The sequence below is a fragment of the Ornithorhynchus anatinus genome, chromosome 6 (genome assembly GCF_004115215.2).
Source record: "Ornithorhynchus anatinus isolate Pmale09 chromosome 6, mOrnAna1.pri.v4, whole genome shotgun sequence".
Taxonomy (NCBI): domain Eukaryota; kingdom Metazoa; phylum Chordata; class Mammalia; order Monotremata; family Ornithorhynchidae; genus Ornithorhynchus; species Ornithorhynchus anatinus.
This window is the reverse complement of record NC_041733.1, coordinates 13,106,742-13,133,681: the sequence shown is the minus strand read 5'-3', so window position 1 is coordinate 13,133,681 and position 26,940 is coordinate 13,106,742. Positions and strand designations below refer to the sequence as shown.

Here is a 26,940-nt window from a genome sequence, read left to right as displayed (position 1 = left end):
TTATGTACATTTCTGTAATTTTATTTATCTGTAAATAAAATGTCTGTCTTTCTAGACTGTAAGCTCACTGTGGACATGGAATGTGCCTTATATTGTTATATTGTATTCTCCCAAGCACTTAGTACAATGCTCATAGTAAATGCTCAATAAATACGACTGACTGACAGACTGACTGACTAGTGCTTGACAAATTGTTGTGTAAGTACACATTCTTTCTCAAAGTCTTTGGCATGAAAATAATAATAAATGATGTTGGTATTTGTTAAGCGCTTACTATGTGTCAAGCACTGTTTTAAGCACTGGGGTATATACAAGGTCATCAGGTTGTCCCATGTAGGACTCACAGTCTTCATCCCCATTTTACAGATGAGGTAACTGAGGCACAGAAAAGTGAAGTGACTTGCCCAACATCACACAGCTGACTAGTGGCGGAGTCAGGATTAGAACCCATGACCTCTGACTCCCAAGTCCGGGGTCTTTCCACTGAGCCACGCTGCTTCTCACAACAACAGTAAAACAGTACAGTACACTCAGGTAAGTAGTTACAAGTTCCTTAGAAATATTATTTCCAACTTGTTCTTTCTTTCAATGACTTCCTCGGCTTGTAGAAACCAAAAAGCTACTGTGGCCGGTAGTTGCCTGGCATGTTTCGTTTGCCATGTCGGGACGAAAGGAGAGGTGTGGGATACTAACCTCTGATCCTTTCCCTTCCTCCCCAAAGACAGAAGTTCTGCTACTGGGGGAAGTTCCTCTACTCCTCCTCAGTTCCAGAATGAGGTAGTAGCAGTTGTGACCCAGGCAGCAAGGTCTCAGAGAGACTAACTGATAATATCTCTCCACATCCTCCCTGCACAGGGAAGTTATTCTGTGACTCAGAAGTTCTGTCCTGGCATTGATCCTGTCCCCGTAGGGAAGCTGAGAATGGAAAACCTATGAGGATGTACAATCAATCCTTCAAACATATTTATTGAGCACTTACTGTGTAGCACTGTACTAAGCGCTTGGGAGAGTAAAAGATAACAGACAGATTCCCTGGCCACAATGAGCTTACAGAATAGAGGAACTGAATTTCAGCTTCTTGTGGGGTTCTGGGTAACATGTGACTGGTCTTCCCTTCCAGGTGGACTCTAGGATGCCCCTTTACCCCCCCACCCCCACCCCTGTCATCCAACAACGCCACTCAATGAGGAACCTTGTTAGGTGGGCATACTTGTCAGCTCCTTCAACCACCACAGTGATATAAAAACAGAAAATGCAGGACTTTTGTGCTTTTTTAAAATGGCATTTGTTAAGTGCTTACTATGTGCCAGGCACTGATACTAAGGGCTGGGTTAGATATACATTAATTAATTCATTCATCCATTCAATCATATTTACTGAGGGCTTACTGTGTGCAGAGGACCAAAGTAAGAGCTTGGAAAGTATAATATAGCAATCAGGTTGCACACAGTCCTTGTCCCACATGGGGCTAACAGTTTTAATCCCCATTTTGCAGATGAGGTAAGTGAGGTCCAGAGAAGTGAAGTGATTTGCCCAAGATCACCCAGCAGACAAGTGGCAGAGCCCTGATAGATCACCCAGCAGACAAGTGGCAGAGCCCTGATTAGAACCCAGTTCTTTCTGGCTCCTAGGTCCATACTCTATCCACTAGACCACACTGCTTTTCAATGGACAGAACTTTTTGCTTATCTCCCAAGCTCCAAGGAGGGGCTTCCACTGGGTCCAGGGAGCTGGAGACAGCTTGCTACTGGAGTAGGAATTCAAGAATTCTGGTTTGGCTCATACAGCACCCTCCCTGCCATCAGACAACATTATTTGAGTTTGGGTTTCCATATCCATCATCATCATCATTACTATCCATAAATTGAGCACCCACAGGGTTCATGCACTTTTCCAAGAGGCCTTCCCAGAGTAAGTCCCACTTTTTCTCATCTCCCTCGCCCTTCTGCATCACCCTGATATGCTTCCTTTGCCCTTCCTCCCCGCCCCCAGACGCACAGCATTTATGTATATGTCCATAATTTTATTTATTCACAGTCTCCCCCCTTTCTAGACTGTGAGCTCACTGTGGGCAGGGAATATCACTGTTTATTGTATGGTACTTTCCAAAGTGCTTAGTACAGTGCTATGCACACAGTAGGTGCTTAATAAATATGCTTGAATGAATGAATGCAGGGCCAGGAGAAGGGAGGAGGTCTTTCTTGATGATGGGGAGTTGGGGAGCATGTGCACTAACGTCCTTTAGGCCACATAAGAAGATAATCATGTAGTTTTGGAAACTCGGGGCTCAACTAGTAACTCACCTAAGTTGTGTGACCAATTGGAAAGAGCATGGCATCGGGAGTCCAGATACACAGGTTCCATCTCCAGCTTAGTCACTGACTTGCTGAGTGGCTTTGGTAAACCACTGAACCCCTCTCTGAGCCTCAGTTTCCTCACCTACAAATTGGGGCTTAAATACCTGCTTTCTCTGTGAGCTTCATGTGGGACAGGGATTATGTTCAATGTAATATTTAAAATAAAAATATTTGTTAAACATTTAGTATGTGCCAAGCCCTGGAATAGGTAATATAATGATCATATTGGACACAGACCTTATCCCACGTAGGGCTCATAGTCTAAGAGAGAGGGAGAACAGGTATTCATTCATTCATTCATTCATTCATTCATTCATTCATTCATTCATTCATTCCTTCCTTCCTTCATTCCTTAAATCATACTTATTGAGTACTCACTGTGTGCCAAACACTGTACTAAACACTTGCGGGAGTACAGTATAACAACAGACACATTCCTACCCACAATGACTTCATAGTCTAGAGGGGGAGACAGGCATTAATATAAATAAATAGATAATAAATAAATCATAGATATATACAGATATGTATTTATGTGCTGTAGGGCTGGAAGGGAAGATGAATGAAGGAGCAAGTAAGAGTGGCACAAAAGGGAGTGGGAGAAGAGGAGAGGAGGGTTTAGACAGGGAAAGCTTCTTGGAGGAGACATGCCTTCAATAAGCATATTAGCACCATTTTTACAAATGACGAAATTGAGACACAGAGAAGTTCAGTGACTTGCCCAAGGTCATGCAGCTTGTAAGAGGCGGAACCAGGATTAAAATCTGGGTCGCCTAAATTCCAATCCTGCGCTATTTCCACTAGGATTCACAACTGATTATCTTGTATCTATCCCAGTAGTTGCACAGTCAATAGCATAATAATTATTACTACTCTGACACAGCACATTCCTTCTCTCACACTCCCCCTGTAGCTGCCGCAGAGATTACATCTACTAAGTTTGTTGTAATGTACTTTCCCAAGCCCTTAGTACCGTGCTCTGCACGCAGCAAGCACTCAGTAAATATCATCATCCATTGACTGATTGATTGAGACTTCTGTTTTGGAGCTAGAAACAATACTGGAACTGGCAGGGTTTGCCAAAAATCAGGTCCAGGGAAGGAGAGGTATTAGAGGGAGAAGGTGTTAGAGAAGCAGCATGGCTCAGTGGATAGAGCACAGGCCTGGAGGTCAGAAGGTCATGGGTTTTAATCCCAGCTCTGACACATGCCTGTGTGTGACCTTGGGCAAGTCACTTTACTTTTCTGGGCCTCAGTGACCTCATAGAAAAATGGAATTGAAGAGTGTGAGCCCTATGTGGGTCAGGGACTGACTTACCTTGTATCTACCCCCAGGCTTAGAACAGTGTTTGGCATAGAGTAAAGCACTTAACAAGTACTATTATTATCATTATTATTATTATTATTATTATTAAAAGGGAGGCACATACTCCACATAGTTTGGGATTCAATCAATTGTATTTTTTGAGTGCTTACTATATGGAGAGACATGTACTAAGTGCTTGGGAGAGGAAAATATTAACAGAGTTGGTAGACATGTTCCCTGGCCACAACGAGTTTACAGTTTAGAGGAAATAATGTTGGTATTTGTTAAGCGCTTACTATGTGCCGAGCACTGTTCTAAGCGCTGGGGTAGACACAGGGGAATCAGGTCGTCCCACGTGGGGCTCACAGTCTTCATCCCCATTTTACAGATGAGGTAACTGAGGCACCGAGAAGTGAAGTGACTTGCCCACTGTCACACAGCTGGCAAGTGGCCGAGCCGGGATTTGAACCCATGACCTCTGACTCCAAAGCCCGTGCTCTTTCCACTGAGCCACGCTGCTTCTCTGTGATATTGATCCTTCACCTCCATTCTAATGTTTAAAGATGGATCATCTAGCATCCCTAACTTTTCCCTCTATATCCCAAACTTTCAATCATTCAACCAATGGCATTTATTGAGAGCTTTCTGTGCTTCAAGCACTGTACCTTGTGCCTAGTTCCTTCTGGAACCATTATGGACCTCTCACCCATGACTTAATCCAAATTCTCCTTGCACCTTATTATATTTTTGCTCTAACCAACATTGTAAGTGAGGCATTGCAGATATTTACCACCCACTATATGGAGAAGGGTCTTGGTAACTTTTCAACAGTTATCGATGGGTCCCCCCTTCAAAAAAGAGCTTCTGACCCCTTGTGAACATCATGGATCATTGCACCATTTATGGTTAGAACTGCTCATTGGTCCCCTTATTTCTAAGTTCCAGGGGAGTCCAAAACTCCTTTGGATCACCCTTATACCACAGTGGGAACAAACATCTCTAGGAATAGTATCATCAAATGCTCTGAGATTGGTGGCATTGTCCTCATCTGGATATCAATCAATCAGTATGCACACTTACTATGTGCAGACCACTCTATATTTCATGGTTGGGAGACTATAATGCAACAGAATTAACAGACACATTGGCTGATATTTTTCCAATCCTCTTCTTGCCCTTTCCCTCCTCCTTCACCTGTCCCTCTCTTCTATTCTTGTTGAAGGGAGAAAGAGAAAGAGAGGTTGAGGCCAAGGGGCTGGAGAGAAAGAGATGTTGAGGGGAGGGAGAAAGAGAAAAAGAGGTTGAAGGCAGAGGGATGAGGGAAGAGAGAGAGACAGAGAGAGAGAGAAAGAAAGAGAGGCTTATGGAAGAGAGCTGGAGAGAAAGAGAGGGAGAGAGAGGTTGAGTAAGAGGAGCTGAGAGAGGGGAAGGAAAGAGAAAGAGAAAGAGAGAAAGACAGCAAGAGCACATTCTTTAAGCAACAGCTTCCAAGCCTCCTGAAGGGTGCAGGCCCTGCCTACCGCTCCCCAAAGGCCATTACCTTACAAACAGAGAAGTGAAGCTGCAGATGACTTAGGCTTACAGAGAGGCCCGCCAGTGACAAATACGTCTTGTGATACTAGGGTCAGCAACAGGATAACAAGTCATCTCCTTGTTGGCCTGAGGGTGTTGAAATGACACTGTCAGAGTTTTGCCAGAAGGACCGATGAAGGCCAAGCCTTGAACTGCTGTCGTCCCTTGCTGCCCCAGGGAGACATGGAGCTTCCTTCCAGCGGCTGGAGCTTCGCCTTCCTCCTTCTATTTCTCGGTAAGTGTGGGGATAGACTGAGCCCAGGCCCTCCGAACTGTGGGAGCTGCTAAATTCAGCCCCAAAGTATTGAGGCCTGGGAATTTTACCTTTAATGGTCACCTATTTGGAGCTATTTCATAATTAGTACTGAAAAAAGAAGCTTAAATTCTTACAATGAAAATATTATTTAGTTAGCTCTGACTTTTTTAAGTAGATGTGTAGAGTTTCATTATGAAGAGTTTACTTGCCAGTATTGTGCAAGATGAACATGGTTCTGATTTAGTTGGCTGATTCTCTTTGGGGTGTAGGGCTCTGTGGTAAGTATAGGAGTCTTGGTTGAGTTCTAAGGGCATGTCCCTAATTAAATTTCACCGGACAGGGTAAGGCGGTTTCTGAAAGGTTCCTCTAGGCAGAGCTGATGATTAGAATGCATTCGTTGCTGCTGTATACAAGGCCACAGTGAAATGGAAAGTTGAGTAATTATTCAAATAATTTTGCCAATGTGCACAGCCAACCTGAATATTTCAAATCAGAGAGGGATGCTCAGTATCAAGGGGGGAGGGATGGAGTTTGACCTAAACTATCCAAATCTTTACTTCAGTCCCCATGTATTGTACTATATCCACTATCACTAATCTACTTTATTGCCCATCTCCCCCTATAGACTGTAAACTCTTTGTAGGAAAGGACCATGTCTACCAACTCTGTTGCACTGTATTTTCCCTAAAAGTTAGTGTAGTGCTCTGCACACAGTAAGCACTCAGCAAATACCATTGTTGGACTGATATACCCTTGGACCTGGCCCCAAAGTGAAGAGGAGAGTTTGTGGTCATTCAGGGAATTCAGGCTGTGAAGACAGCCAAGCCAGCTGATGCAGGGACTTAGAAATCTATTTTAGGTCACAATATATCCATCCAGGCAGACTAAGCTATACACATAGATATTTCACTCAGCTTTGCCTAGACTGTGTAGACCTGGCCTGGCCTAGACCGGTATTGATGTCTGGATACATTCATTCAGTAGTATTAATTGAGCACTTACTATGTGCACTTACTATGAACACTGTACTAAGCACTTGGAATGTACAATTTGGCAACAGATAGAGACAATCCCTGCCCAGCGATGGGCTCACAGTCTAAATGGGGGAGACCTACAGCAAAGCAAAACAGAACAAAATAAAACATCATTAAGATAAATAGAATCAAGGAGATATACACCTCATTAACAAAATAAATGGGGTAATAAAAAATATATACAAATGAGCACAGTGCTTAGAGGAGGTGAAGGGGAAAGAGCAGAGGATGGGGGTGAGGGGAGGGATCTGCTTTCCGTAGTAGAAAAGCAGTGTGACCTGGTGGACAGAGCATGGGTTTGGGAGTCAGAAGGACCTGGGTTCTGATCTTGGCTCTGCCACTTGCCTGCTGTATAATCTCTTGCAAGTCGCCTAACTTTTCTGTGCCTCAGTGAACTCGTGTGTAAAATGGAGATTAAGACTGTGAGCCCCATGTGGGATAGGGACTGTGTCCAACCCAATTTGCTAATATCCCCATTTATTTAAATGAGAGAGGTGATAGCAAGGAGGGTGAAGAAAGATCAATCATATTTACTGAACCCTTTCTGTATGCAGAGCACTGTAAGAATTTGGGAGAATATGAGTGGCACTTGACAAATTCTGTAAAAAAATTCTTATTTTTCAGAATTTTAAATGAGATTAAGCTATTGCTTCTAACGTGCAGTTTTAAATATGGTTTACCAACTAGTTTATTTAAATGGTATTTGTTAAATGCTTACTATGTGCCAAGAACTGTACTAAACACAAGGGTAGCCACAAGCTTATCAGGTTGGATGCAGTCCATGTGTCATACGGGGCTCTGTATCTTAATCCCCATTTTCCAGATGAGGTAACTGAGGCTCAGAAAAATTAAGTGACTTGCTCAAGCAGACAAGTGGCAGAGTAGGAATTAGAACCCAGATCCTCTTGACTCGCTGCCCCATGCAGTATCCACTAGACCACGTTGCTTCCGTAGTGTTCCAGTTGCCTTGGACATGCCTTGGAGGTGGTCATGTGACTAGAAACTGGAACAGGGACAAATCAATAAATCAATCAAATGTGTCTACTGAGGCTTACTGTGTGCAGAGCATTGAACTGAGCACTTGAGAGAAAACAATACAACTGAGTTGGTAGACATGTTCTTTGCCTGCAAGGAGTTTACAGTTGGAGGGAAAAGGTGGGTGGAAAACAGTGGGGAAAAGGATGATTACAGCACATCATAAAGAAGCTTCTCAAAGGCAGGGGATGCATCTTTTACTTGGCTTTACGTTTCCCAAACGCCTAATGTAGAGCTATGCATAGTCAGTGCTCAATAAACACTGTTGATGAAGACGAAGATAAGAAAGAGGAAGTTGGACAGGCAGAAGAGCTGGAGACAGAAAATATACAGCAAAAGAAAATCTTCCCCCTTAAGAGAGAATCCAGCCGCAGAGAGAGTAGGGGCAGGTATTGTTGGAGAGCAGCAACACTGTCAAGGCAGAGAGAGGTGCAGAAGCAGAGGTGGCAACAGGGTCAGGGAAGCGACACCCAAGCTCAGATCAGATCTTTCTGCTAATTCTCAGAATATGATTATTGTTAGCTTTAATTTACCTCTCTTTCTGGTTCTGGAGGTCACAGTCACACACTCTCCTGACTTGTTTTGTTTGGTTTTGTTGTCTGTCTCCCCCGTTTAGACTGTGGGCCTGCTGTTGGGCAGGGATGGTCTTTATCTGTCGCTGAATTGTACATTCCAAGCGCTTAGTACAGTGTTCTGCACATAGTAAGTGCTCAATAAATATGATTGAATGGATTTGTTAAGTGTTTACTGTGTGCCAGGCACTATACTAAGTTCTGGGGTGGAAACAAACAAATCAAGTTGGAGACAGTCACTATCCCACATGAGGCTCACAGTCTCAATCCCCATTTTACAGATGAGGTAACTGAGGCTCAGAGAAGTGCACATAGTAAGTGCTCAATAAATACTATTGAATGTGAAGTGACTTGCCCAGGGTCACACAGCAGATAAGTGGCAGAGTTCAGATTAGAACCCATGACTTTCTGACACCCAGGTCCGTGCTCTATCCATTGTGCCATACTGCTTGAGACTACAGCAGAGTTTCAGAATCCATGCATTCTGTGCATCCTGCTCGCTTCATTTTTTTCTTGCCTATTCATTGCACTAAGCTCTTAGTATAGTGCTTGGCATGCCATAAGCATTCAATAAATATCATTGATTGATTATGTTCCTGCTCATAAGGGACAGCTTTTCATTGAGGCCTTCCCAAACTGAGCCTCCCTTTTCCTCTGCTCCTCCTCCCCTCCCCAACACCCCCACTCCTTCCCTCTGCTCTACCCCCTTCCCTGCCCCACAGCACTTGTGTATATTTGTACATGTTTATTATTCTATTTATTTTATTAATGATGTGTATATATCTATAATTCTCTTCATCTGTTATTGATGCCTGACTACTTGTTTTGTTTTGTTGTGTTGTCTGTCTCTACCTTCTAGACTGTGAGCCCATTGTTAGGTAGGGATTGTCTCTATCTCTTGCTGAATTGTACTTTCCAAGCACTTAGTACAGCACTCTGTGCACAGTAAGTGCTCAGTAAATAAAATTGAATGAATGAATGAATGAATTGTGATCAGGAGGGGCGAAAAAATTATAGGGGGACTGAGGACTTGGAGTGAACAGATTTCAAAGAGCTAACAGGTCTCAGAGTGGCCATTTTGATTCTCTCATGTCGGAGATCTAGGATGAGCAATGGTAGTTATACTATTTATTAAGTGCTTACTGTGAGCAAAACACTGTACTAAGTGACAGGAGAGAACACACAGGTGGGAATTCCTGTCCCTCATGGAGCTCACAGTATAAGAGTTTAAGTGAGGTGAAGGGATTGGATACAGACACATCAGGAACGATGAAACATTAAAACACAATGCTGAAAGTCCAGCTCAAAAAGCTGTGTGGGTCTTTGCCCTCATCACCCCTGTAGAGAGGGCGCCTATGACCATGTCTGCATTCTAGGGGAGACAGAGAAAAGGGACTACACATGCTAGCTGTAGCTAAGTTTCGGGGTTCAGTTCATGAGCATATCAAGGAGTGAAAGGGATGAGATGCCTGGGTCCGATTCTGTGATTGGATGCTCTTTGCCATGGGACTCTTAGAGGACCTTCCGTCCTGTTTTCCTGAGGGACAATGATTAGAGCACCCCAGATGAGAGACTTGCATACCTTCAGTTGACCTGACTTGCCTCAGTGATGCCCCCAGTAAAAGGACAAGGCAGGTAATAGGAGTTTCTGGGTGAGGAAGGGTGAGGGCTGGAAAAGAGTGGGTGGTGATTATTCTTTAAAAGACAGCCATCAAAACCTGAACCTCTTCACCTGAAATAAAATGAGGAGAAACCAGGTGGAGTATCAATTTATATCTCCTGGGAAGAAATCTGAACAACTGAGAGGTTCAGTTTAGGAAGGACAAGTATCTCCCATGTGAGATTTGACTTTATCCCTTAAGACAAATTCAGTCATTAACAATTATGACAGCCACATAATTGTCAGGCAATGATGATTATTGAGCACTTATTGTATGCAGAGCTCTGTACTGAGAGAGCTTGGGAGAGAAAATAGAGTTGGTAGACTTGATCCCTGCCCACAATGGGCTTCCATTCTAGAGGATGGGACAGGGCAGGGATTGTCTCTGTTGTCGAATTGTACATTCCAAGTGCTTAGTACAGTGCTCTGCACATAGTAAGCGCTCAGTAAATACTATTGAATGAATGAACATTAACATAAAGTACAGAAAGGGGAAATGGCAGAGTATAAGGATATATACATAAGTGCTGTGGGACATGTCCGCCGGTGGTGGTGGGGGGGGGGGGTGAAAATCAAATGCTTAAGGGGTACAGATCCAAGTTCAAAGGTGACAAAGAAGGGCGAATGAGTAGGGGAAATGAGGGCTTAGTTGGGGAAGGCTTTTAGGAGGAGCTGTGCCTTTAATTAACACCTTCTAGGTCTACCTATCAAGGCTTCTGGAAGCCTGAGAAAGTTTTTCTGCTGCTTACATTTCTTGGGAATCTAAATTATAAACAGAAAGGCAGATCATGTCAGGTTGGATCTCTTGACCCTTAATGAATATGGATTGGATATGGGATGAATATTCCACATGTATAGGTGCAAAATGCATTATCCTTGCCAGTTTCTACCCCAGAAGATGCCCCAAATGATCACTGTCTCCAATCAGAGGGATGCTTACCTTGTAGAGCAATTGGGCTTATTGTGCAGAATTATTTTACATTCCAATACTCTGAAAGTGGTATGATTACTGCAACAGCCAAAGTCAGCTCTTAGCTTTTTAACCAGTGTAATTATTTGAAACATCTTATATCACTATCTGAACTTGGTTGAAGTCTCTTAGATAAAACCACTGTATTGTTTTCTTCACTTTTGGAGGATGAAGCAGCATGGCACAGTGGATCAAGCACGGGCTTGGGAGTCAGAAGTTCATGGCTTCTAAGGCCGGTTCCACCACATGTCTGCAGTATGACCTTGGGCAGGTGACTCTGTTTCTCATCTGTAAAATGGGGATTGAGACTGTGAGTCCCATGTGGGACAGGAACTGGGTCCAAAGGAATTTGCTTATATCCACCCCAGTGCTTAGTACAGTGCATGGCACATAGTAAGAGCTTAACAAATACCATATTATTATTATAAGGGTTAAATGACTTAAAACTCTGGTCTAGAAAAAGGTGAAAAACTCAGTAGTCCATGACCTCACTTGTGTTACATGTCTCACATTATTTTGCTATTTGGTATTTCCATCAGCCCTGAAAACCCTCTTCACAAACAGCATGTGCTTTGACCCACCCGTGCAACAAACAAACAAAAATATTTTTGGTTATAATTCTGTGAGCAAACACAATATTTAAAATTATCATGTGTAGACTGTTGGATGATGTTCTTCTCTTTATTTCAGAATTACCCACGGTGCTTCTCATTGAGAGTTATCAGATTTCGCTCAATGAAACATTTGGTCAGTCTACCTGTCTGCCCTTTCCCTTCCGACTCAAGCCACCAGTTCCTGATCCTCTGACTATTAAATGGACTTTCAATGGGCATGAAACACTTGGCTCCTTCACAGGCCGAAACTGCTCCATCAGTGCTGATGAGGGGAATCTCATCCACTGTGCAAACGAGTCGTTCATTCAGGGTCCTCGCCACCAACACCGAGTGAATTTGTCCCCTAAAATCCCTTCTCTTCTCCTCCACAATTTGACACTCAGTGACAGTGGAGTCTACAATGTAACAATTAGTGGAGTAAATAACTTCGGAGTAATCACACTGATGGTGATAGACTTTGCTTCCACCACAGAGAGTGCAACATCCAAGCCATCTGGAAATACAGGTACACAGTGAGTGGGAGGATGGGGAGTCGGGGTGCGCTGGAAAGACCAAACAGCCACTGAGACCATGGAGACAAGGTTGTCTGAAGTAGGAGTCTGTCTTTTGGGTTGAATTGGGGGGAGGGGAGGAAAGAGAAAAAACAACCCAATTTAAATCTTGCACTAGTAGGAGCCCCTAGATCTGACAACTTTAGCCCTAATTCTGAGTGCAGAAAGGCACAGAGTAGAATTAAACATGAAACAGCAGATAAATCTATCTTAAGTCCAAAATTTGATTTATGAATAGAGAAAATAAATTAATCTCACCCACTGTCTAAATATTCTGAATGGAGATGTTTACCAAATCCACATCTACAGTACTTATCCATCACTGCTTCACAATTCCATATTTCCTCCTGACTTCAAGACATCACCAACTGAATAGCCAAATCTCAACTCCTCATCTTCATCTTCCCTCCTAATCCTCCTTCTCTTCCTAACTGTTCTGATAGTGGACAAGCCCACTATCCTCCCTGTCCCAGAATAACAAAACCTTGGAGTCATCTTTGACTTCTCCCAGTCAGTCTGACTTGGAATTCTGTCAGTTATTCCCAAATTATATCATTTGAAGAGTTTATACAATATATTTTTGCCTGCTAGAAGCAGCGTGGCTCAGTGGAAAGAGCACAGGTTTAGGAGACAGAGGTCATGGGTTCTAATCCCCACTCTGCCACCTGTCAGCTATGTGACTTTGGGCAAGTCACTTCACTCCTTGGTGCCTCAGTTACCTCATCTGTAAAATGGGAATTAAGACTGTGAGCCTCACGTGGGACAACCTGATTACTGTGTCTACCCCAGTGCTTAGAACAGTGCTCGGCACATAGTAAGCACTTAACAAATACCAACATTTTTATTTTTGGATTAATTTGGATTACATATTTTGTAAATAGAATCTTATCACCAAGTCGATTGCCATCTAGCTGGATGCACTATTTTTTATTTCCAAATATGCTCAATGAAAGGTTTAAATTATAATAATAATTGTGAAATTTGTTAAGCACTTACTGTGTGCCAGACAGTACTAAGCACTGGGGTAAGTACAAGCAAATTGGGTTGGGCACAGTCTCTATACCATGTGGGACTCACAGTCTCAATCCTCATTTTACAGATGAGGTAACTGTGGCAGAGAGAAGTGAAGTGACTTGCCCAGGGTCACACAACAGACAAGTGGTGGAGATGGGATTAAAACCTATGACCTTCTAACTCCCAGACCCATGTTCTATCCATTACATCATGAGAGCCTATGAACTGGTGTGTGTGTGTGTGTGTGTGTGTGTGTGTGTGTGTGTATGTGGTGGTGGGGGCAGTTTGCAGATGCAACTTTGAGCACTTTTTAATGCCCACTGTCCATTGGCTGGTTTCCCAAATCAACTGCAGATGTTTCCTCAGCCCCTTCACATGGCTGAGGGGAGGAAGGAAGAGAGGGAGGGGATCATATGGCGAGGACTGTGTGGTTGTGAAGAGATTAGAAAAAGAGCCTCCCCCTGAAGACAACAGGGGCTGAGATCCAGCAGGTCTGGCTCCAGGGTGGTGAGTCTGGGTTATCCCGTCCTAGTCCCACATCCCAATAGGGAATCAGCTGCTCCACTCCCACCTATAGATCCACTTCCACAGGAATGTTGGGCCTGGATTGGTGAGCTCCTGTTCCCATTTGAGGAGGGGGCAGGGATGAAAGCCTGGGATAGGCAACTGGGAGCTGCCTTTCACTTCTTAAGTGGTGTAAATCCAGACGCTGCTTTCTCTGGGCCCTTCTTGGGGCCAAGGTAGCTCATTATGAACAGGGAATGTATCTGTTTACTGTTGTATTACAGTCTTCCCATGTGCTTAGTACAGTACTCTGCACACAGTAAGCACTCAATAAATACAGTTGACTGACTGACAGATAACATTCTTCCCATACTTTGATCAAATCTTTTCCAGACAACACCAAGTATTTCTGTTAGTCTGTAATATTTCAAAGATCTGCGCCTTCCTCTCTACTCTTGCTACCACCTGGGTTCAAGCCCATACCACTCCCCTCCCTATCCCCTACCCCACCCCCGAGCAGGGTTACTGGAAGGAGCAGCCCCTTTATAACCTCTCAGCCTCAATCTTTTCTCATTTTTACATGATCGAAGAACTTCACTCCCATCTACAAAAACCCTGAATGGCTATGGTTGATAAAACATTTTCCTCCTAAAAATTCACCTTCTGGATAAATTAATAAATCAACCAATCAGTCATATTTATTGAGCACTTAATATGCACAGAGCATTATACTAAGTGCTTGGGAGAGCACACTACAACAGAATTAGCGTTCACATTCCCTGCTCACAGTGAGCTTACAGTCTAGAGGTGGACAAAGCATTCCTTGACTAACCCCCCACCTCCTGGTCATGCTGTCTCATCAATCATCTGAGCATTCATATATATATCTGCTTATATATTTGTTTTTTATGTATTTGTCTTTGTTTATCATTTGTATCTAAACTAAGGACTGTTTACCTAGTACAGTAGGAAGTTTGAGGACTTCCATCTTTCAGATCCAATTTTTTATTTGCTTGATTTTGTACTCTTGACTGGTTGGCTCTTCTTGCTTGTTGTTTGCAATCCATTATTGTTACCATTCTCTTTGTCTTCCAACTTTATCTAGACAGTGTGCTTCTCATGGGGAAGGCTCTTTGCCTGCTCTAATATATTTATATTGCTTAGCACAGTATTTGGCACATAGTAAGTGCTTTTTAAATACCACAACCAATTACTTTTGCAATCTTTCACTTATTGTATATTTGGCAATTTGTATCTGCTATTAGAGTGAAAGCTTCTTAAGGATAGGGATCATTCTTCTTAAACTGTGAGCCCCATATGGGACACAGACTATGTCTGACCTGATCTTTTTCTTTTATAGTATTTGTTAAGCAATTATTATCAAATACTATTCTAAGCACTGGAGTAGGTACAAGTTAATTAAGTAGGACACAGTCCTTGTCCTGCTTGGGACTCACAATCCAAGTATGAGGGAGAATTGTACATCCCAAGCGCTTAGTAAAGTGCTCTGCACATAGTAAACGCTCAAGAAATACAATTGAATGAACAGGTGTTTAATCTCCATTTTGTAGTTGAGGAAACTGAGGCACAGAGAAGTAAGTGACTCACCCAAGATGATATGGCAAGCAGTTGGCAGAGCCGGAATTAGAACCCAAGTCCTTTTGACTCCCTAGCCCATGCTGTTTCCACTAGGCCACGCTGCTTCTTGGATCTACCACAGCACTTAGTGACAAATAGTAAGCACTTAACAAATATAACAATAATAATGTCTTTTGCTTTTTTTGAATGCTTTCTATGTTCATTCATGAGAAGCAGCGTGGCTCAGTGGAAAGAGCATGGGCTTTGGAGTCAGGGCTCACGAGTTCGAATCCCAGCTCTGCCACTTGTCGGCTGTGTGACTGTGGGCAAGTCACTTAACTTCTCTGTGCCTCAGTTCCCTCATCTGTAAAATGGGGATTAAGACTGTGAGCCCCATATGGGACAACCTGATTCCCCTATGTCTACCCCAGTGCTTAGAACAGTGCTTGGCACATAGTAAGCACTTAACAAATACCAACATTATTATTATTATTATTATCATTCATTCATTCAGTAGTATTTATTGAACGCTTACTATGTGCAGAGCACTGTACTAAGCGCTTGGAATGTACAAATCAGTAACAGATAGAGACAGTCCCTGCCCTTGGACGGGTTTACAGTCTAATCGGAGGAGACAGACAAAAACAATAGCAATAAATAGAATCAAGGGGGTGAACATCTCATTAACAAAATAAATAGGGTAATGAAAATATATACAGTTGATTGGACGAGTACAGTGCTGGGTCGGGGGAGGGAGAGGGGGAGGAGCAGAGGGAAAGGGGGGAAAAGAGGGCTTAGCTGAGGGGAGGTGGGGGGTAGAGGAGCAGAGAGAGCAGAGGGAAAAGGGAGAGCTCAGTCTGGGAAGGCCTCTTGGAGGAGGTGAGCTCTAAGTAGGGTTTTGAAGAGGGGAAGAGAAGTAGTTTGGCAGAGGTGAGGATGTGCTTAGTGCTTAGTGCTTCTATGTGCTTAGTTCAGTATTCAGATTGCTTTAGGTGCTCAATAAATGCTACTGGTGATGGTAGTGAACTAAAAGTGGCATTAAAACCACTGTTTCAAGAACTATTAACTATACTTCGGAGATTCTCCATCCAAGCCACTTAAATAAACTACTATAGTGCTTGCTCTAGTACCAACAGATCAGAGTAACCTGTTTTAGATAACAAATGGATTTCTATGAACTGGTGATTCACAGTTAAAGTTGTCTGTGTCCCAGAAACACTTGTATTAGCCTGGCATCCCCACTCCTGCTAGAGTGTTCATTAATTCAGGATTGGGGAAAAGTAGCATCTCAATGGTATTCTAAAAAAAATCCTGCTATAAACATACTTTGGAGAGAAAAGGAGGTTTCAGTAATATATCTATTTAATTCTCTACCTTGCAATGGAACTAACTTCCCTTCATTCTTTTTCTTTCCTTTGTCTCTCTCACATTCTCTCTCCCTCTCTCTCTCTCTCTCCCTTGTTTTCTCTCCTTTTCTCTCCTGGGTGTTCAGTGACTTTAGACAAAAGCAGCTGTCACAGACCTAGTCTCCTAAAATGCAGTTTATTTTAACATCGTTGATAGTAAGCTCAACATCTGAACCACCTCAAAATTAAAACCTAGGGATAGGGAGAACTCAGATATGAAACAGTCAAGACAAGGAAGCTTCCATTTTGTGTGGTCTGGAGTTGCTCAAGGGCAGTAATGGTAGTAAAAGTATTAGTGGTAAAAGAATTTATTTAGAGTCCACTTGATGCTATACACTGTACTATATGCTTGGGAAATACACAATAAAGAAGTGACAGAGTGTCTACAGGGAGCTTACACTTTAACATAGGAAATAGCTAAAATGCTTACAACTAGAGTGGTTAAAATAAATAATTGAATGCACATAACCTGAGTGCTGAGAAGGTTATAAATGAGTTTATGTTCTCAAGATGGCTGAAGGGGTGAGAAAGCTCAGTGTTCTGGGAAATTAGCCTGGTTTAGAGGAAAGAGCCCGGGTTTAGGAGTCAGAGGATGAGGGTTCTAATCCTGCCTCTGCCACTTGTCTGCTGTGTGACCTTGGGCAAGTCAATTACCTTCTCTGTGCCTCAGTTACCTCATCTGTAAAATGGGGATTAAGACTGTGAGCCCCATGAGGGACAAAATGATTACCTTGTACCTACCCCAGTGTTTAGAATGGTGCTTGGCACATAGTAAGCACTCATTATTCCATTCTCCTTCCCTCCACGATTGCATCCTAGTTACTCCCCTGTTTCCACCATTTGTGAATTCGTGTCTGCCTATCTCTTCTATTAGCTTGTAAGCTCCTCTAAGGCAAGGAATGTGTCTTGAACTTCACCTGCACTCTCCAAAGTGTCTTGTACCATGCTTTTACAAACAGTAAGGACTTAGAAAATGCTACTGATTTATTGATTGGGTATCCATATGAATGCATGCACATATGGATGTCTATATTTCTTTTTGAAAAGTAAATACACCAAATGAAGAATTCAAAGAGCACAATTTTTTCTTCTTAGGAAACAATGCCCTGTCTTTGGGTCTCATTGTTGGGATCTGCTGTATTTTCATCTTCTCCGTTCTCCTGCTATTTCTGTTGGTCTCCCAAAGCCCCATAGGTGAGTGGATCAGCAGTCTTTGATTTTTTTGCAATGACCCCTGCAAATGCTGGAAGATCATGTAGATTTCACTAAAGATGATGGGATAACAGCTATGATGCTAGTGATGCTAATGATGAAGAGAAAAGAAATGAAATAAAAAATGGAGATGAAGCATAATGGGTTGTGCTGACATCTGGGTTTCTGATGTTTCCTAAATCATTCAGAAAAAAGCAGACCAGGGCAATCTTTGACAGATGGCCCAGGATAGTGAGATAGAGGTGACTGACCCTAATCCAGCTTCTTTGATATGTTGTAGTTACACAGAACCCCATTTGGCCATCCTAAGTTCTTTTTAAGAAATAATTATGATGATTGTTGAGGTACTGATAGAAGGCTATTATTTTATGCAAACAATTGAAAAATTAAGATCTTTATATGGGGACAGCAGAGTGTGTGGGCTAGTGGAAAGAACATGTCCTGGGAGTCAGAAGACCTGGTTTCTAATCTCAGGTCTGCTACTTGCCTGGTCTGTGACCTTAGGCAAGTCTCTTAACTTTGTGCCACAGTTTCCTCACCTGTAAAATGGGGATTAAAGCCTATTCTTGACTATTTAGACTGCGAATGCCATGTGGGAGAGTGCTTGTGCCTGACCTGATTGACTTGTATCTACCACAGTGTTTGGCACATTGTAAGCAGTTAACAAATACCACAGTTATTATTATTATTCTTTTATTTTTATTATTATCCAACAGGAGAATGTCCAAATGGGTTGCCCAAATTGTGTGCCCAAATTGTGACTCTTGTGATCATAAGAAAGCCAACTAAAAGGGCCCAGCAGATTCCTTTCTTCCCCTTCTTCCACTGTCTCCTCTGGGAAAAAGGAGCTCTAGGAAACTGGCCAAAATTGGGGATATTTGAATTGGCTGGCCATGGGAAGACAGGTTCCTCCCTAAGACCCTGTCCTCTGGGTCCAGAAGGCATTGGATCCCTATCAGGATATGGAGTCTTTGCTAGGGTGAGCCAATTTACTGATTCCTCCCATTTGTCATCACCCATTCCTCTCTCCTCTCCATCACCCCCCCCCCCCCCCAAATCCACAGGCTTTGTTCTCTGTTTTAAGGCGGAAACACCTCCAGTGGCTAGGAGCAAATAGGCAGGGGAAACTTAAGAGGAGTTTGCTAGGAATGTCCAACTGCTGGTCGTAAGGGAGCCATTTGCATCTGGGCAAAACAATATAGCAGGTTGGAGAAGCAGTGTGACCTAGGGGATAGAGCATGAGACTGGGAGTCAGAAAGACCTGGGTTCTTATCCTGGCTTGGCCACTTGCCTGTTGTGTGACCTTGAGCAAGTCACTTCACTTCTCTGTGCCTCTGTTACCTGATCTGAAAAATATGGATTAAGACTGTGAGCCCCATGTAGGACATTGACTGTCTCTAACCTGATTAGCTTGCTTAATATCCCAGTGCTTAATACAGTGCCTGGCATAAAGTAAGCACTTAACAAATACCGTAAGAAAGACAACAACAAAAAAAGAGCTCTGCGCTCTCAGGTCAGCAGAACCTCCACTTCTCAATCCAACCCCCTAACATTTAATAATAAATACAATAGGTACAAGAACCTGTGAAGTCTGGCCGAGTAGACCCTGGCGGCACCACCTATCACTAGATGCAACAGAATTTAAGGATGCCTACTAAAGCATACCCTAGGGAATTTTCAGCAGAAGTGAGAGACACAGTCCCTGCCCCTTGAGGAGCCTTCAGTCTGATGCGGGAGACAAGGAATCATAAATGGCAAATGTATAATAGATTTTTTCCCAGAACCTCAATATGTGATAAAAATCAGGAAGAAAATGTAGAATGCTAAATGGTGTTAGTAACGCTGTGAGAACAAGGTGATTCTACAGTGTCCCCTCAATTACCTAAAATGTACAAAGATCAGACCAGTCTAGATAGGCAACACACTTGGATAACTGAGCTACAATTTCTCTGTCATCTGAGGTGGCCTACATAAACTGAAGATCTGGACAGTGCAACTCTATGTATGCCACTCTATCACTCATCTTTTGCTTGTTCTTTCTACAGTTCGTGCAAAGCTAGCATTGGAGACTAAGACAATAAAGCAAAGAAAGGTAAGACCTGCTGGTACTCTGAATTATCACTTTGTGGTAGTGAATAAATAGCGGTCTTCTGGGGGAGGAACAAAGATGCTCCTGGCAGTGAGAATGCATTGTATGTGTGAGTGTGACTGATAATTAATCCTTTTCAATTGTAGGTATGGGAAGTTCACATTCTACAGCACGGTAATCAGTCAGTGTCATTTATTGAGCACTTACTGTGTGCAAAGCACTGCACTAAGAATTTGGGAAGGTACAATACAATAAGCCCTGTTTCCCCCGCTTTCCCTCTGCTCCTCCCCCTCTCCCTTCCCCTCCCCTCAGCACTGTGCTCGTCTGCTCATTTGTATATATTTTTATTACCCTATTTATTTTGTTAATGAGATGTACAACCCCTTGATTCTATTTATTGCTATTGTTTTTGTCTGTCTCCCCTGATTAGACTGTAAACCCGTCAATGGACAGGGATTGTCTCTATCTGTTGCCGAATTGTACATGCCAAGCGCTTAGTACAGTGCTCTGCACATAGTAAGCGCTTAATAAATACTATTGAATGAATTGAATGAAAGAGTTGGTAGCATTTGTTACCCACAATACCTAGCACCATTTTCACTGCTCCATCTCCATCATTCTCTATGGTATTCATTCATTCAATCATATTTACTGAGTCCTTAGTGTGTGCAGAGCACTGTACCAAGCATTTGGGAGAGTATAATACAATATAGTTGGTAGACACATTCCCTACCTACAATGAGCTTACAGTCTAGAGGTGGGAGACAGGCATTAATATAAATGAAAAATTTATGATATATGATTTATAAGTACAAATCATTAGAGAAACAGCGTGGCATAGTGGATAGAGCATGGGCCTGGGAATCAGAAAGTCCTAGGTTCTAATACCGGCTTGGCCACTTGCCTGCTGTATGACCTTGGGCAAGTCATTTCACTTCTCAGGGCCTCAGTTACCTCATCTGTAAAAAGGGGATTAAGACCGTGAGCCCAGCATGGGACAGGGACTGTGTCCAATCTGATTTGTTTGTATCCATCTCAGCTCTTAGTACAGTGCCTAGCACATAGTAAGAACTTAATAAATGCAATTACTATTATTATAGCATAATATATAGCCCTCACAATATGTTTCTCACATTTAGTGGTAGTTGGATACTGACGATTGTCTCAACATACCCACTCATTTTCCAAAATAAGATGAGACTACTCTTCCAAGCATAGAGAAGCAGCGTGGCTCAGTGGAAAGAGCCTGGGCTTGGGAGTCAGAGGTCATGGGTTCGAAGCCCGTCTCTGCCACTTGTCAGCTGTGTGACTGTGGGCAAGTCACTTCACTTCTCTGTGCCTCAGTTACCTCATCTGTAAAATGGGGATTAACTGTGAGCCTCATGTGGGACAACCTGATTACCCTGTATCTACCCCAGTGCTTAGAACAGCGCTCTGCACATAGTAAGTACTTAACAAATACCAACATTGTTATTTAGTACAATCCTCTATACATAAGCATTCAGTAAATTCCATTGATTGAGCCTTTGTACTCTCCCAAGAGTTTGGTACAGTGCATACATACCGTTGGTTGATTGATTGATTGGAAGGCCAAATTAGATTCTATTCTGAGCCAGCTAAATGGTCAGCTAATTCCTCATATCGAACAACCTCACTTTAATATCCTGAGAGATGAGATCTGAGCTCTGATATAGGTTTAATCAATAAATGGTATTTATTGAGCTCTTACTGTGTGCGGTGCACTCTACTAAGCATTTGGGAGCAGTACAATTTTGCACTCAGGACAAGGGCTTTATGTTGTGTTCTCACACCCGGATACCAGTCAAAAGTATTTATTGTGGACCTTTACTGTGCACCTACTAAGCACTTGGGAAAGTGCAATAGAGTTAAAGATAAGATCGTCCTCTTCTCAAAGCAAAATATCTTCCATTTACTAAGGGCACCCATCCAGCAGAGAACATGTCTTGTTGTACTTTTCCAAATGCTTAGTGCAGTGCATTTTACCTTGTGACCCCTCAAGAATCATTGCTGCTACTACTTTCCATCTGGGGGAGGATGGAAAGGAGCGGAAAGAAGGAAGGGGCAGTTTTGGTTTATTAATAATAATAATAATGGTATTTGTTAAGCATTTATTATGTGACAGGCACTGAACTAAGTGCTGGGGCAGATTCAAGCAAATCGGGTTGGACACAGTCCCTGTCCCATGTGGGGCTCACAGTCTCTATCCCCATTTTACAGATGAGGTAACTGAGGCCCAGAGAAGTGAAGTGACTTGCCCAAGGTCACACAGCAGACAAGTGGAGGAGCTGGGATTAGAAGCCATAACCTTCTGCCTCCCAGGCCTGGGATCTATCCACTACACCATGTCATTTCATCCATGGTGCCATGCAGGTTTACATGATCTGCTCATTCTATAGCCCACACCCTGAGCCTCACCCTCAGCCAGTGCCCACCTTGGACCTGTCCTGGGATACCCGAGGTGTGCCATAGTATCAGGGACTGGGGCAGCCTGAGGTGACAGTGTGGGGTTAATGCCAAGCTGGGCATTCACCTCAGGGACTTTCCCCAAACCCAGGGGCAAAGGCCGGAAGCCACCTCTTCCTCTTTTTTGCTTCTGGAGCACCATGAGGAGGCGACTGGGGTGGAGAATGGAGGAAGCTGGAGGTGGAAGCATGGCACAGGCAAGAGTAAAAGAAGGAATCTTTTGGTTCCTGAATAAGAGGGTGTTTTCAGCCAGACACCCAAGAGAAAATGGCTCAATCTCTCAAATGATATGGCTTGGTTTGGAGAGAATCACATGAAAAGAACAGTGACGGGGGGTGGAGAGAGGACTTTCAAAACTGATCATCACCTTCAACCGGCTGTGAGGGATTACCAAAGTACTGCTAATGTCAGGGTTCAGTTCTGTATTCTTGTTCACTGAGGTCAGTCTTGAAGTTGCCGCTTAATTGAAAAGAGGGACCACAAGCTGCTAGTACAAAAATAAAAATCCCACTTCTGCCCAGCAAGATGAGTTTTGGTCTCTGGGGCCTGTTCTTTTACTGCCCCTGAGAAACAGCAGCTGATGTAACAGGGCTTGTGGCCTCTGTTCACAGCAAACCCACAGCTTGTGGTCGAAGCATTATACATATTTTAAAGCAAACACCCAGGTTTCAGTTGTTTACTCAAAGAGAAGAAATACTATATTAATTGGAAGAAGTGAGGTTAGGAGTTGAGTGAGATGTTAGTGGTTAAAAGGGGTCTGGGTTGAAGATTTTCTCGGGAAGTAACATGCATTCTCTTGTTTCCCATCTCCCCATCTGAGCTCTGATACTTGGAGTGGCATTACAGACATGCCTCTCAGCTACCACCTCTTCCTCTCTGAGTTCTTCAGAGAAGTAGAATGATAGCTCTCCTCAATCCCACATGTTTGCATTTTAACATGAGCTTGAGCTTCTCTATCAGTCCATGGCAAATTTGGCAAACATTCATCTGACTGTGTTTGCAACTGTGGACTCTTCTGAGCCGCAAGGTAACTGAAATTCTGCCCATCTAGCCAAAGACCCTATCGATCTTGGCTGTCTTTCTGCTGCCTTAGTGTTTTATTTCATTTTTCCTTATGGGTCTGTAGCCAGTTCCCTTTCCCCACTTTTAATTTTCTGAATATGAGCTCCCGAGGGCCAGGGACTGTGCCTAATTTCTACCCGTGTGTTCTTTCCCAGTGCTTATTGGCAGTGTTTTGCACACAGTAGGCACTTAATAAATACTGCCACTAGTATTTACTGAACACTACTACTATTCTAGGTTCTTGGGAGAGCAAAGTTCAAGTAAAAAGACACAGACCCTACCCTTGAAAATCTTACATTCTAATACTGAAGGGACCAGAGTGTTGTTAATATCTCTTCAATTTGAAGAGTCAGAACAAGAAAGGTTGGTTGAAACATGTTGAGCAGTGTATTGAACAAGAGAAGTAGCACAGCCTACTGTAAGGAGCATGGACCTGTGAGTTGAGAGATGTAGGTTCTAATGCTGACTCCTCCAGTTGCCTGCTGGGTGACCTTGGGCAAGCCATCTCACGGCTCTATGACTCAGTTTCTTCATCTGTAGAATGAGGATTGAATACCAGTTCTCCCTTCTCCTTAGGGAGGAGGAACAGTGAGACAGGAACTGTGGCCCATCTGCTTATATTGTATCTTACCCAGTGCTTGACACATAATGAGAACTTAGGAAATACCACAATTATTTTTGTGATTATTAATATTTCCAGTCACAAATCTGGATCTGGATCTGATTGAAAAGTCACCAGATGGCGGTAACTAGGGGATAGAATCAGGTTTCAAAATGGCCTTGGAGAAATGATCAGAAAACAAATACAGGTCAGCAGGAGCAGTACAAGTCTAGTCATTGGGGAAAATTAAAGGCAAAATTATATCATGGGGAGAACTGATCATGGGAGGAGCAGCATGGCCTAGTGGAAAGAATCTGGGAGTCAGAAAGATCTGGGAGTCAGAGGACCTGGGTTCTGATCCTGGCTCTTCTACTTGCCTGTTGTGTGACTGTGAGCAAGTCATTTAATTTTTCTGTGTCTCTATTTCCTCATCAGTACAATGGGGATTCAATACTTGTTCTTCCTAGTTAGAATGGGGTTCACAGGGACAGGGATGGTGTTCCACATGATTATCTTGCATTTACTTCAGTGCTTGATACAGTGCTCGGCACAAAGTAAGGGCTTAACAAATGCCACAATTCTTCTTCTTCTTAGTTGGAAAAGATCTAGGGATCATAGTGGGCCATGAACAAAATTATAAGAACTGACTTTACAACATAAAATGGGATCCTGGACACTAACTTTAAACATTGTGAAGTAGTTCTCTTACCACATTTAGCTCAGTCAGACCCTTAATTGTTTTAAACTCCATATATAAACCTGGATGTGGAAGTTCAAGAACCAAAAAGGTGAAGATAAATGAGAACCAGAAATAGGAAAAAGGACTGGAAAATAAAATCTATAAGGAAATCTCTGAGGATAAGTTAAAAGGAAATAAAATGACTAGACTCTAAGAGTAGGCTGAGGAAAATTTTAATAATGGTCTTCCAGTAAGTGATAGGGCCCAACACTCTTCAATTTTTCTCCATGTTCCCCAAGTACAGAAACACCGAATGATTAAGGAGTTTAGTTTAGATGAAAGAGAAAAAGTCCTGCTTGTGAAGGTTATTAACTGGGATAGGTTATGGAGAAGGTTTGGAGAATCCCCTTCCTCTCCTCCAGGATGGTTCACATAGTCCTACTTGGAAGTAGGTAGATCCACTAAATAACTACTCTTGGTCCTGGAAGGGTTATTCTTTAGTGTATCTACCTATCTCCAGATCTAAGAGTTTCTGTCACTTTTTTCTTATGCTTGTCTGACTTTGCCATGACAAATCTTTCCTAGTTCTTGGTCCTCCTGAACAATCCAACTTCACTTCCATTGCCTGACATTCCCCTGTGTGTCTCAGTGCCTCTGGGAGTGAATGTGGGAAGATTCCTCAGCCTCTAATGCAGACCTCACGTTTCAAAGCTCGTTATGGCCCCATAGCCCAGTGTGGGCCTTAGGCTCAGCAGCGAATGTGAATCAAACCCAAACAGCTCACGCAACTGCCCTATCCTTTTCAGTTCTGGGGTGAGAGAGGGTGGGGAGGGCCTTCCCTTTCTCTAAAAAAATGAATTCAGAGGAACTGGGTGCCCACTTCCGCTTTGTGTTTTAATCTAGGAACCAAGTCCCATAGAACTCCGCCTAGAAAACCTTCCACCCGGACCTGATGCAATTTATGACACAATTAGAGAAGACCAGATGAAATACCTTCCCACTTCAGATCAACTGACTTTGTATTCAACAGTCCAGCTGCCAGTTGAATACTCACAGCCACGGTCAATACAGTTGTCCTCAAGATGAGCAGGGCTTAGAATTTCTTTGGCTAAATCTGTATGTCTCCAGTCTGTGGAAATGTGTTTCTTGCCCAAAGCTGCACAGGATGAAGACAGATGCCTGGCAACAAACAGAGAAGATGGCTGCAGAAGGGATGTATGGGTTAGTCTTAGTTTAACTCTCAACAGACCTTAATCCATTAACCTGCTCCACTAGACCTGTGTTAATATTCACCCGAACAGACTCTCCTCTAACTACTCATATGAAAAGTGTGTGTGTGTGTGTGTGTGAGAGAGAGAGAGATGACTGTGTGCACAGAAAGCAGAGCAATTGCTATTTTCTTTCCAAACTTTAAAAGACCATTCCATTGATACCCAGTGGGCAGTGAATGAAGGGAAACTGTCCTTGGGGGAGTCAGGGGTGTGGGAGGGGAGAAACTGCTCCTCCCACAAAGAAAAGAGGATAAAAAGTCTACTAGGCAGAGAACAAATGTAGATTGCAAACCCTTACAAACAACAGATTAGAGCAAAGGAGAAGGGTGGTATCAGCTGTCATTCATTCTTTCATTCAATTGTATTTATTGAGCGCTTTCTGTGTGCAGAGCACTCTACTAAGCGCTTGGGAAAGTACAATATGATAGACACATTCCCTGCCCACAGTGAGTTTACAGTATAGAGAGTTTACAGTCTGTCAATCAGGCCACTCCCAATCCAAGTGAGATCCAGGCCAAGGATGCCATCACAAGTCCAAAAATTCCAGAACACATGTGAACTCCTAGGGCGAGGCTGGTCAGGTGGAGCCTTACAAAATTATTCTCAGAAGTTTGTAAATGGAAAAAACCAAACTGCTGGGGGAGAGAAGGATTGGGACAGCCTTGGCAGAGGACATTGAACAGCAACTCCTCCTCCTGGCACCACCATTTTATATTTTTTATTCTTTACATACTCTTGAACATGGACTATCAGAGGTTTAGGGACAGGTCTTATAATAACTATGGTACTTGTTAAGTGCTTAATATGTGCCAAGTACTGTTCTAAGTACTGGGGTAGGTACAAATTAATCCCTTCCCTGTTCCACATGGGGCTCACACTCTTTTACACGGCTTCTCATTTTCAGTTGAGGTAACCGTAGCACGGAAAAGTTAAATGTCTTGCCCAAGGTCGCCCAGCAGACAAGTGGCAGAGCCTGGATTAGAACCCAGGTCTTTCTGGATCCTAGGTCCTTGGTCTATCCTCTAAGCCACGAGTTTGGAAGTTGTGTGTTGGGGGCTGAAAAAGTGGAGAGGGTCCCTTTAAAAAAGGCAAGAGAGGCAGTGTTGTCTAAGGG

The 26,940-nt window shown here is 43.1% G+C and overlaps 1 protein-coding gene across 3 annotated transcripts; it reads left to right on the top strand.

Annotated features, from left to right (window-relative positions):
• Window positions 1–443: 443 nt before the first annotated feature.
• Window positions 444–26,236, top strand: LOC103171097. Of its 3 annotated transcripts, XM_029067143.1 has the most exons (6): window positions 444–534; window positions 5,285–5,469; window positions 11,452–11,880; window positions 17,524–17,622; window positions 19,686–19,732; window positions 25,459–26,236. In XM_029067143.1, the coding sequence occupies exons 2-6, from the start codon at window positions 5,418–5,420 to the stop codon at window positions 25,639–25,641; spliced, it is 810 nt and encodes a 269-aa protein (XP_028922976.1). In that variant the 5' UTR covers window positions 444–534; window positions 5,285–5,417; the 3' UTR covers window positions 25,642–26,236. The 3 variants fall into 3 exon arrangements, with proteins under 3 accessions (XP_028922976.1, XP_028922975.1, XP_028922977.1); XM_029067142.1 differs by lacking the exon at window positions 444–534 and having other exon boundaries at window positions 5,148–5,469; XM_029067144.1 differs by lacking the exons at window positions 444–534; window positions 17,524–17,622 and having other exon boundaries at window positions 5,148–5,469.
• The last annotated feature ends 704 nt before the right edge of the window (window positions 26,237–26,940 follow it).

What these genes read in the sequence shown, in the direction of transcription:
- LOC103171097 (XM_029067143.1), top strand. Translation starts at nt 5,418, where the DNA reads ATGGAGCTTCCTTCCAGCGGCTGGAGCTTCGCCTTCCTCCTTCTATTT. An exon ending in CAAGCCATCTGGAAATACAG is followed by an intron (nt 11,881 to 17,523) that starts GTACACAGTGAG and finishes TTTTCTTCTTAG; the next exon opens with GAAACAATGCCCTGTCTTTG. An exon ending in GGTCTCCCAAAGCCCCATAG is followed by an intron (nt 17,623 to 19,685) that starts GTGAGTGGATCA and finishes TTCTTTCTACAG; the next exon opens with TTCGTGCAAAGCTAGCATTG.